Source organism: Cyclopterus lumpus, chromosome 1 (genome assembly GCF_009769545.1).
Source record: "Cyclopterus lumpus isolate fCycLum1 chromosome 1, fCycLum1.pri, whole genome shotgun sequence".
In the NCBI taxonomy this organism is placed as follows: Eukaryota; Metazoa; Chordata; class Actinopteri; order Perciformes; family Cyclopteridae; genus Cyclopterus; species Cyclopterus lumpus.
The window spans coordinates 9,699,864-9,711,865 of record NC_046966.1 but is presented as its reverse complement, the minus strand read 5'-3'; the positions used below and the strand labels follow the sequence as shown (position 1 = coordinate 9,711,865).

General features: G+C 41.3%; 1 protein-coding gene across 1 annotated transcript; it reads right to left on the bottom strand.

Annotated features, from left to right (window-relative positions):
- Nucleotides 1-6,554: 6,554 nt before the first annotated feature.
- LOC117739559 (basement membrane-specific heparan sulfate proteoglycan core protein-like) lies at nucleotides 6,555-11,188 on the bottom strand. The gene is made up of 8 exons (XM_034546044.1): nucleotides 11,182-11,188; nucleotides 10,716-10,862; nucleotides 10,499-10,633; nucleotides 7,575-7,747; nucleotides 7,310-7,496; nucleotides 7,033-7,212; nucleotides 6,679-6,945; nucleotides 6,555-6,559 (listed from the first exon to the last, which is right to left on the bottom strand). Exons 1-8 carry the CDS (start codon nucleotides 11,186-11,188, stop codon nucleotides 6,555-6,557), a joined length of 1,101 nt encoding a protein of 366 aa, XP_034401935.1.
- Nucleotides 11,189-12,002: the final 814 nt, after the last annotated feature.

The following is a 12,002-nucleotide window of genomic DNA, read 5'->3' as shown; positions in this document are numbered from 1 at the left end:
CCCCTCAGCATCTCTCGGAAACAAAATCATGTGTGCATAAAATGGACGTCAGCCCAATGTTACCATTAGTCATCCAAAAGAACAAACAGTATGGGAAAAATGACAAGTAGTCAGAGGGAGTAATGACAAAGTTGTCCTGACAAAAACTTCCAAAAACATCTGTATGTTGTGTGTAAGTTAATGAGTTTGGAATTTGGGTCACACTTTCCGTGTGGGTCCGGCCACATCACAAGTAATGTTATTCTGGTACCTTTCTTTGCTCTTGTGCAAAATTCCTCTCAAAGCTGAAATTTTTTTTTTACTTCTGGTGCCTTTGTTTACAGCATGTTTACAAAAGGTAACGTTTTGGTCCTCTTGGCTAAGCATCCACTTGTAATGTAAATAATGTAAACATGTAAAACAATACTTTTCTTTCGGGAGTCTGCAGCCATTCTAGATGCTCGAACACAAGCTAACATTAGCAAAAAAGTGTTGCAGTTTATGTTCACATTTAGACCTAATGATGGGTCCTAGATGACAACTGATGGGATCTCCAAAGTGAGGAAAACTCTTCTTTGGCCAAATTTGAAAAAACATTTGCATGGATATTTCACTATAGGCCAATAGGTCAATCTGCTAGTTGTTGAGATAGTTCAGTCTGAACTGTGGAGATATTTTATATCTCTTGTATGCATGTTAAGATTGATAACATCGTATGTCAAATTGTAGCATGTATTAGTATATATTTCCATCTTTTTTATAGAATTACATATACTGATATTCACAGATGAACTCTGGGTGATTGGACACATTCTAGTTAAACAGGTGTATCTGGTTGACCAGTGGGGTCAACTCTTTTCTATTTAGAGATCAATGTCTTGCATGTCTATGTTCTGACCATCTCCATATATGGACTTATGTTTCATATGCCTGTGCTCAGCATCTCTCCCTGAAATGTAAATAACTGACCTGTAGGTTAAAACCTAAGTTCAAGGTGGTTAACATCCATGAATGGACATGAAGATGACTCCCATGTGTGTCTCACCCCCACTTCTATGTGACGGGTTAGGGTAGATGCTGATTCTGGTCAAACCAGATATTGTGGCAACAAGCAGCAGTGTATTTACAGCCGTATGGAGCTGGCTGTGTTTTTAATGCCAACCACTGCTGGATGCTTCTGACAACAGGGCTGTTATTATGTGTTTTCAGCGCCTTCCTGCCACCCTACTATTAAGGCTGCTCAACATATATAATACAACATTTAAATAAATAAAAAAAGATTTTAAGAGAATATAAATCATTCACAACACACATCAAACTAAGACAGACATCTGTTTTAAATTGTATGGTGTCTGCTGAAGTCAATCTGTGGTGTGACTCTGGAGGAGGAAGTGACCCTCTTCAGTCTGAATCTCAGAAAATATGATTCTGAAAGGTTTCCACAGAATGTGTCACATGGTAGTTTACGGCCAGACAGTCTCCTGGAACTAGGAGTATTGTCCTGGAACCACATCCTTCATCGTGATGCCTATATAAGTCAACATTAAGGTCCATTAACCCTCCTGTTGTGTTCATTTCTTAGGTACAGCAATGATGTTCCCGGGTCAATGTGACCCGGTGAATGTTGAATCATCCAAAAGTTGTCAGAAACCAAAAAATCCTAATAAATATAGTTTGTACCTCATCACCAACAGCATTACCAACAATTATGAAGTTTTTAGTGGAATGGAGTTATTCACCCCTCCATATATCAGTGTTCAATTAGGATAACTGACTTGTTTTAATGAAAAATACATGTTTAAACAATTCTTTAGGTACATTGGAAAAACCTAGATATAAATTGCTTTAGTCTACCATAACATGTATTTTCTCCTAAATTTTATTTGCATTTTGAAACTTTTTTTTTTCATGAGGTGATGTAGATAAATAGAGATGAGACACATGTGCTGTTCAGGGTCATATTGACCCACTCACTCAAAAGCAAGCCAAATTAGTCATAAGGATTTGTATTGAAAGTAAACTTTAGCTATGTTTATTTATAGTGTTCAGATACATCAATTATATTATAAAAGATGACCAAAGGCTAGCGTGCAATCGTTCTCTTGGTGCAGTCCTATGTATCTGCAGTGTGTACTGTTGGGAGGACTGCTCAGCAACCCTTTGGGATGTTTCGCCCCTCCTCTGCTAAGTGTGGGCACAGTTTTCCCGCGGGGAAAAATAAAGGTTCCCGTCAAAATAGTATCTGTATTTCTCGCACAGGTGGGGTCGTTAGAAAGAGAGTGTGTGTGCGTCTGAGATTGGGATGAAGTAGGGTGTGTGTCACTCTGTCAGTCAGTCAGAGAGACAGTCTATTAGAAATCCTATAGCACCATATTTATTAGGAGAGACATGAAAGAAACCCTTACATTAGTGTTTAATGTCCAGTAAAAGTGTATGTAGGGGGAAAGTGAGAAGATAAGAAACTTTGTTTAGTCTGGAAAGTGTGGTTCACATGGGCTGATGGGCACATAGCAGGATAGAGATGGGTTACCATAACAACCACCTGATTTTTTTGTTTGAAGTTTGAAATGTGTACAACTTTATATATGGGGCTGTGAACAAGTGTGTGTGTGTGTGTTGGTGTGTGTTCGTGTGTTTGTGTGTTGGTGTGTTGGTGTGTTGGTGTGTGTGTGTGTGTGTGTGTGTGTGAGAGAGAGAGAGAGAGAGAGAAATGTGGTGAAACATGGTGGGAGGGAGTAAGAAAGACTGTCTCACATTTACAAAGAAAGAAATGGTCTAAACTTGACACTTCTGACCTCTTTTAGCCTCCACTTTCACTGTCGGGTCAAATTGACCCGAACATCATCTCTGTAATATAAACCAGCATTGCAAAATACATGATATTTTTTAATAATTTTTTTGTATGTTGATTAAACTAAATAAGGTAAGCAGAAGAAGTGTTATACAGAAAAAGTACTTACAAATATTTTTCCTGGATTTTCAAACTTTGAAATGGGTCAATTTGACCAGCAACATAACAGGAGGGTTAAAAAAATATTATAAATACAGAATTAAACATTCACACTATAAAACTCTCCTATGTTTGTGGTTCCTAACAAATATGACTTGTGACCCTTTAATTCTTAGGACCAACCTCCAAAATACATGAGAAAAAAAACATCTGTATATGTATTATGCCAATGTCAGCTGTAAATAAAAAATATATATATATTCTGCTTTCCCTCACCCGTCATTGCCTGCCATGACAAATCCAGATTGAATGTATTCAGCGTCATATTTCCTCACCAGACACAAACCCCTTTGTTGTTTCAAAACCTATCCTTTTTATCCCACTGCATTCCAGGGAAAGTGAGCTATCTTTCAGTAACTAGTCTCTACCTGATGATGTGTCAGGATATTCAAACGTTACTATTGGATTGTGTAAATGAACATGTTTTGTCATGTGAATTCTTGAGCACATTTTGATATAACAATAATAAATTAAAGAGTGGTCTTCCTGCAATATTTGTGAGTTTTGAACCTGCATGAATAGATTTTCTATTCTGGACAGCAAAACAAGATAAAAACACAACATTGACTTATTATCAACTTATAAAGTGATTGTAAAGAAGTTGTGATGGCAAAAAGTGTTACAAAATACAATTGCTCATTCATTTATTATCCAGCAGACACAGATTGTTTAGTCTCCTGAGGGAAATATTTGACTCTATTTGACTCCGCTGTTAAATGCTTCGTGCCAGCCTCAACTGACTCTTCCTTTTTCTGTGCATGACCACATTTTAGCTGATATATATGAAATTATTCACAGGCAATGTGTTGTGGTTTCCTGTTGCCCTAGTTAGAAACATTTCATTGACACAATGTGAGATCAGGTTGAAGGCGGTGTTGCTATTATGCACTCTGGTAGTCAACTTGGCTCCCCAGCCAACACAATACAGGAACTGTGCTCCCTATCAGCCCATCAGCTGGCTTTCCTACGTCCTAAAGTAACAAACGACTGCCCCGCCACAGCTTATCCGAGTTCACCAGGTGGAAACCATAGCAACAGACTTGACAGGCATCCCCCCCCCCCTCTTCCACCTATAACTTCCTGAGGAATCCGTCACCTCATTGGTTCCTTCCTGAATGATCCGGTTGTGCCATTATTATTACTGCAGTGACATGACAATGATCTTTATCCAAAATTAGCTACCGTTTTAAATTATAATTGGAATATATAACGAGAATACAATCTTTAATCCCCTCCTTGTGTGCTAATACAGCTACAAGACTGATTGCTTGTTGTTTTTGTCCTTTCCTCGCCTCTTAAGCCTAACATAAACAAAGTGTGGTCCCGAGTACATGTAACGCTGTTGTTTACTCCTACTGTAATATAAACCAATGCAAGGCTTCTTTTTGAGGGACGTCATCTGGACTCCTATGAACCTCACTGTTTATATCAGACTCCATTAGAGACCATATGTCCATGTCTAGTTATGTATACAAAGGCATACACAGAGAGAGTGGAGGGATCCGATTTAATGAATTTGAGTTTCCTCTCTGTCGCTGATACATTTTTCCCTCTTTTCCAGCTCAATAGCTCTTTATCAATCTAACTTAAAAAAGTGCATGTAGATTTCCATCCTCTAATATCCTCAGCAGTGTATTTATTTTGTTTCCTTCATCTTCCCTCCCTCCAGTCTGTCTGTGAAGTGAGGGGGTGGAGTGAGGTGACAGAGGGCAGATGTTTCCTCCCCAGCTTTGAAGATGCTTGTAAAGATGGAGGGGAGTAATGGTGGAAAGGGTAAAGCCGGTTTTCGTGAGGGGAGGCCACAATCACAAACAGCAGACACAGGCTTCGTCCTGGCAGCAGCTTTGGAAATGGTATAGCTCTCTTTCCAACCTTTGGCTGCAGCCACAAACCCGTAATGTCGCGCTAACACCTCATTTAGTCGAAGCTGCTTTAAATTGTCTCCGTCGTGGGCAGCCGTCATTGCGTCACTTTGCAACTGGTTTGTCTGATCAAACTGAACTTTGGCTGTTCAAGAAGAGTTTAAAGTCCATGTTGACTCAGAGACCTGCAATGACCAGCCAAGTGTTTTTTGCTTTTTTTAAATATAGGATTTTGTAAAACAATAGCTCGACTGTGAACTGCATCTGTCCCTCCAGTTGTTGAGGGTGTGAAGGCTCAAATTGCTCTCAGCCTGAAGGCAATGGGTGTGTGTGCCTGAAAGCTATATGTTGCCACCATTTGGTTAAAGAAATTACTTTATGATGCAGTGCTCAGATTAGACACCAGGTGCGTAATCTATCAGATTTAAAAGCAGAAACATAATTTACAACATCTTTTGTTATACTAATGGGCTTGTACAAAAGTAGGGAGGCGGTGCTGCTGGATTTTGGAAAAAATGGCAACGCCAAAAAATTTAACAATGTTACACTGGTACACATTTTAAGCGCTACATGTTTAACAGTAATTGCTTAAAACATGAAAAGACTGAACTGAACTACGTAGCACTGAATTGTGAAGTTTTTTATAATCATCATTTTTGTGTTTTGGGATTTTTTTGGGTATAGGCAGCTGCATAGTTGGGACCAATGGAACCAATGAAAACCTCTTTACCTCCCTTTTCTGTGTTTCACCAGAAGTCAGCCGGTCTCTGGTGCAGATGCTCTTTAACATTCTGCAGAGTAGTTCATAAATAAATCATTTGTGTGGCTCCAGTGGGAGCTGTGTGACGTCAGCGTGCTGTAGCAAAAGACTAAAGTCTAAAAATGTTAAATAAAAAAAGCCCTCTATTCTTAAAATAATTGTGCACTGCGTCGTCAAAGTCGGTATTGTTCTTTTATAGATAATTGCATTTGTCATTATAATAATATTTACCAAAATCAAGCTGAAATGGAGTTACAAGGCTCCTGACCAGTGAATGTCGAGATTCTGGTTTTATCCGTTAACGGAGGCTGAGCCACTGAGGGCTACGCGAGTCTCCTCAGCAAACACATATAATCACAATGTTAACTTCAGAGACAAATGTAATAACCAGGTTAACCATATTTTTACCTTAGCGTCGAGATTTTCAGCAAAGTGTGCTCTAAAGCTCACAGAAGAAGATCCGAGCACCTGCGTTCATATTTTATAGCATGAGTAAAGGAAACCTGCAACCATTTTTAAACACTTTTTTTTCATTGAACTTAATGACTCTTGTTTTATTTGGTCTTTATTTGAATTTAATAGCATAATCAGAGCTTTTATAGATCAGGCTTTTCTTTGTTTCAGGACCAAACAAAGAAAATCCTGATCTAAAAGTGTCAACTCAGCAGATGACATGAAGGGAGGCAGACAGGGTGCAGAGGCATTCCACCAGTAGAAACTCCCACACACATACTGGCGGACACAAGTCCACACTGAGTCCAGAGCAAAGCTATCACAAGGAAGATATGAGACAGTAGCAACAATGGCAACAGTATCAGTTTTCTATAAAAGTACAAACTTAACCCCACATTAACCGCACCTGAAATTTAAACAGCAGTGATTTTCTCAGTATTAGCTGTTAACCTGTGTTGATGGCAACAACCCCAAACAACCAGAAGTTGGATTAAGCTGTAAAAAGAAGCAAAAAGACAAAAGATAAAACATTAACAAGTTAAATAAAGAGCAGCGAGTCAGAGCAGTTATTTTGACGGACGTTTTGAATTGCCTCAACCCAAACACCAGCTCACGTTTTATGATGACTTTGGCCAGCGCCTCACTGGAGCCAATGTGGTTGGTGGCCACACATTTGTACGTCCCGCTGTCGCTGAGTTTAACGTGGGCGATGCGCAGCCTTCCATCCTTCGTGGTCTCTGCTCCTGGAGGCAGACTCACCCTCTCACCCCGGCTCCACTCAAACTGAAGGGGATGAGAGCCGTGGGAAAGGCACTGAACGTGCAGCGCATCCCCAGGCTGGAGCCTCACCTGGTCCGGCAGGCAGGTGGCGTATGGAGGACCTGCATGAAGGAGAAAACATTCCTTTTATCACAAGCAGTGACAATCTTGATATGTATCTGTGTTTTTAATCTGCATCGTCCACTCACTCTCCACCTCCATCTGCGTGTACGCTTCACTGTAGCCATGTATGTTGGTTGCATTACAGATGTATTGGCCTGAATCTTGGCGCCCCACGCTGGTCAGTGTCAAAACTCCACCAACCATTGAGTGTTTCCATGGCAACGGTGCTCGCAGCTTGGACCAGGTGATGACCGGAGGAGGGGAACCTGGAACGAGGGAGAGAAAACGAGAACAAAGTGAAAAAATGAGAAGTGAGAGCAGCGCTGAGAGATATTGTCACGCACACGCATACAAACATCCTACCACTGGCCTGACACGCCATTGTGATTGTATGTCCCTCCACCACTGTCATTTCTGTCGCCTCCACTGAAGCCACTGGTGCGCCCGGCTGCCCCACAACAATGACCTCCACTTTGACCTTTGCCACACCCTCATTGTTTTCAGCCTGGCAAATATAAACTCCTGAGTCCTCTGGACGCACTACAGGCCACTGAGAAAAGAGTTGGCAATTATGTTCTATTTGTTATCTTAAATTGTGGAAATAAGTATGACTGTGTTCATATTTCACCTGTATAGTGTTGACATCATTTGTCTCCTTGGTTACCAGCTGCAGGGTGGAGCCTTGGCGTTTCCAGGAAAGCGTGGGCCGTGGCCTGCCTGTGGCGCGACACTCCACCGAGACAGGTTCACCCATCCTGACTCGCAGGGGCCCTACAGGTGTCAGCCGCACTTGAGGAGCATCTGACAAAGGACACACAGACGTGAGGGACATATTAAACCAGCAATAATCCACTTTTCTGACCACAATACTTGTATATAAACATTTAAATTGGTATGGGAAACAGTTGTAGTTATAGTTCTTTCAGATTACCCACCGGTTAAACAAGTGCAACGTTTGGTACTTATTGTAGCCCTTATAGATATGCTCTATATCACCGTTGGCAGTTGGTGGGGTTTAGTGTTGGGCCTGCTGGATACATTTGCATACTGGTGCGGGACACATTCTTTGTGTGGACTTGATTTACCGTTTACTGCTGTTTGCGGTTAGGTTTTTTTTTATTGTGTCCTTATCCGGCTTTGTTGGGAGACATAATGGCTTCCCAGGGCAGATGGTTTTGTCAGTCAGCGATAGGTATGAGTATTGTTATGATTTTATCTTATTGATACTGCTTATCAGTTTGGTTCCTTATTAATACTCTTATTATATATATATATGTATATATATATATATATATATATATATATATATATATATATATATAATTTTATTTAAAAAATAATTCTTGTGATTAGCTTTCATTTCTGAAACATTCTTGTTAGCAAACTTTTATGGCATCGCTAACATTACTTGCAGTGGACAAAGATGGGCGACTGTTCACCATTTATGCAGATTTATGTTCTGCTTGTTCGCCAAATGTTTTAATAAATTACTGGTAATACCTTACTTACTTGTGAGGGTTTTATTGCAGTTGTGACAACAAGAGTTATCAGCATCTATTTGAGTAAAATGTAGCCTCACTTCTTAATGTTTGGAGTCGGTGTGTGTGTGTGTCAGAGTAAAGCACAACAACAGCCCTCATGCAAAGACAGGGAGGAGGTTTGCTGTTATTTACCACGGAGATGTCACTCCAGTACCAAAAGCAGAACCCTTAACTCCAGACAATATCAATACTCCGGGCTTTTACTAAATTAGAACCGGTTACCACTTAAAACCGAGTTTCAGCGGCCATCTCAAGTCAGCAATGGAACCCATGATGGGCATTGAGAATTCCCCTCATGCTTTGGGATTGCTCATCTACCAGCCTCTATTCAATGTATACTATACAAGGTTCACTAATGTCAATTACCAAGTGAAAACTGGACATGGTGACTTGCCACCAGAACCGGAAAATACATCATGGAGAGTGAAGGGGTCAGCCCGTGTTTTTACTAATCGTGGGCTATCCTCCTGACGTCCTTTTCGACAAATACCTAAGCGTAGAGGATCAGGATGTCTCTTATTGGTTCCCCTTAGTCAGCTCACCCGAAAATGATGTGTGGAAGAAGCTTTATACTCAGCTGTCATAGGGAAATATGGCTGGCGCAGACTTCTTTGCCAGATACCATAAGGAATGAAGTGATGAATTTGCCCGTAATGACAGGTTCTCAGCATGTGCTGGATAGGGCTGAGCGCTCTAATGCATTGAAGGAAAACTGTCTCATATGCTTTGGAGTGCCTCAAAAGCTATAGCAGTCTGTCTGGCCTCGACTTGTGGGCCGCCGCCCCCCCCCCCCAGGAGGTCAACGAAAGAGCTCAGATAAAGGTGTTGGTCACGGGCCTGTATTCAACTTCAGGCACCAAACCGATACCTGAAGGTACTCCCATTCAAATTGATTGATACACACACACACAGAAATCGCTTTGCCTTTCAAGGCCAAGTTTTCCAGTGTCACTGTCACCAATGATTTTTACTCAGGTGGTCTCTGCTGCCTTAGCCCCCCTTCAGTTACAGGGTCTCAATGCCATATCTGAAAGACTAATTTACCTCTCTAGATCAAGAAATCCAGGACACAGAGATGGTGCTTGCTCAAGTTCAGTCCCTGGTTTTTACAGTATGATGTAAGAGCAATCCGCAACGTCAGCAGCAGGTAAACTTTCTTAGTACCCAACTTTGATTCTGTGACAATGAATGCACGTCTCACTCGCAAGAGGGTAGACAGTCTAGAGAAAGTGTTGTGTCACTTCCGACCAGGGAAGCTTGCGAGGGGTTCATAAACAGCTGGGACTTTGTGATTCCATTTTGGCCTGCCAAGGGCGTGTCCCGTACAGCGATGGTTCAACTCCTTTCATCTCCATCCAAAAAGGACACGAGGCTGAGGCTGCCTTTGACATTCCTGCATTGCAAAATATTTGCCCAACACCAGTGAGCACTGCTGTTCTGAGGTCTGCAGCACAGCATGGTTCATCCAATTATATTCTTCTCTTCCTTGTGACCTGTTTTGTATAGTCATCCTATTTAGACGTATGGCGGTCAGAGTGAGGTTCAAGGTGAGGTAAGTTATGAACGTAACTGTTGTTCTGTGAGACCGAGGGATGACAGTCTCTTGTCTCCTTGTCACTCTCAGAAAACACTCCAGAAGCCGACCGGCTTTTATTTACACCACAGTGATGTTTTTCTCGCAGTCTCACAGATCCACAGTTAAATTCATAACTGGTGTCACAGAGCATTTTTTATAATTTATGTGGAGTTGAGCTTCTGCCCACCTGACTAATGTTAAGTCCTATATTCACAAGCCTTTAGCTGTCTCCTGTTTTTGGTGTGTATCAATTGAAAGCTCAATGCTCTCCTATGTTCACCAGCTATGTCGCTAACTGTGTCTGAGTGCCATTTGGTCCAGAGCAGGTAGTGTAGACCTGTTGCTACTGGAGAGGACGCTGTGAGATAAGATAAGGTAAGAGTGAACCTGAGCAGTAAAGGAACGGGCTCGACTAAATACTGAACAGAAGCTCACGTTTGATGTTCAGCACAGCCGAGGCACTGCCGCGGCCTACAGAGTTGGAGGCCACGCAGCGATACTGGCCTTGGTTTTCAGGTCCAGCGTTGGCAACCGTCAGCACAGAGCCATCAGGACCCGTCTTCACATTGTCTAGAAGGGAAAAGGAGAATGCGGTGAAACTTCACAGATGTTGATATTGTATGAACAAGGCTTACATGTTATAACTCCTGACCTGGTAATGCTTGGTTATTGGCTTTCTTCCACACCAGTTGGATTGGCTGGGCACCTCTCTGCACCTGGCATCTAAAGCTGGCCGACTCCCCTTGGCGCACAGTAGCAGCCCGGGGCTCCACGGAGACGTCAGGAGCCTGACCAGCAACTGCACAGAAAGAGATAACTGGTGACACACACACACACACACACAAACATGCAATGCTACTTTGTGAACCTTTAGACGAGTCTGGGTAAAATACAGTGTACACACGAACCAGCCCCAAGCAAACATGCTGAGCAAATACACAGATTGAACAGCAGTGCTATTGATGACAAAGCAACAACAACAAAAAAGGCACAGAGATTAAATGCAATTCTCTCAAAGACATTGTTTCAGAGAAGATCTTTTTTACTTTGGTTAAAAGATCTGTATTACTATATTAAAGGGTTAATGTACCCAAATTACAAAAGATTGGTAGCCGTACCGTCCATTTTGTGTTTGATTTGCCCAGATGTTGAGATTTGTACTTTGTTTTGATGCTCACAGCATTGAAAGATCTCCGCGTTCCTCTGGACAATCAACAGAACAAGCTTTCAGCAGCCTCCAAAGGAACTATTTCTTAAATTGAAACTATGAATGAAAGTGAGATTTATGGATTATCCAGAGTAATCGGGACACCGTTTCTGAAAGGACACGGCTGTTAAAGTTTTTACATATACTATTTTATATTGCTGTGTAAGCAGCAGTTTGTGTGACCCTTTAAAAGTACAAGAAAAAATATACATCTCTGCAGACGTCAAGCTAATTAGCAGGAAAGCTGCAATTGTGTTCAAAGTAAATCAGATTTATTACCTGAACAGAACAGAGAAAACAGGATCAGAACCCCAGGTGAGAAATCCATGATGACGGAGAACAGTCCCACTTCGTCCCCTGTGAAAAATCTCTTTCCCTGTTTCTCTATCTGTTTTTCATACAGTCACTTTCAACCTTTAACCCCTAACTTACCATTCACCCCTTCTCCTATTCAAATACTAGTTCTAGTCACGTATGAAGAGTTTCACCACCGTACATGGTTATTTTTACGATCTTATTTTGTTTTCATTAATTGTTTGATTTCAAAATCGTCTAATGTGCCTGCATGATATGTGACATTTCAGTTGCATTGGTGTTAATTAAGTAATGCTTACAAATAACTCATGTTAATGGCATTGCATGGACAGAAGTTGTAGGACATATTCTGCTGATGGAAGCTACACAAGTTGGACACTAATTGTTAAGTGTGTAAACAACAGTACATGGAGACAT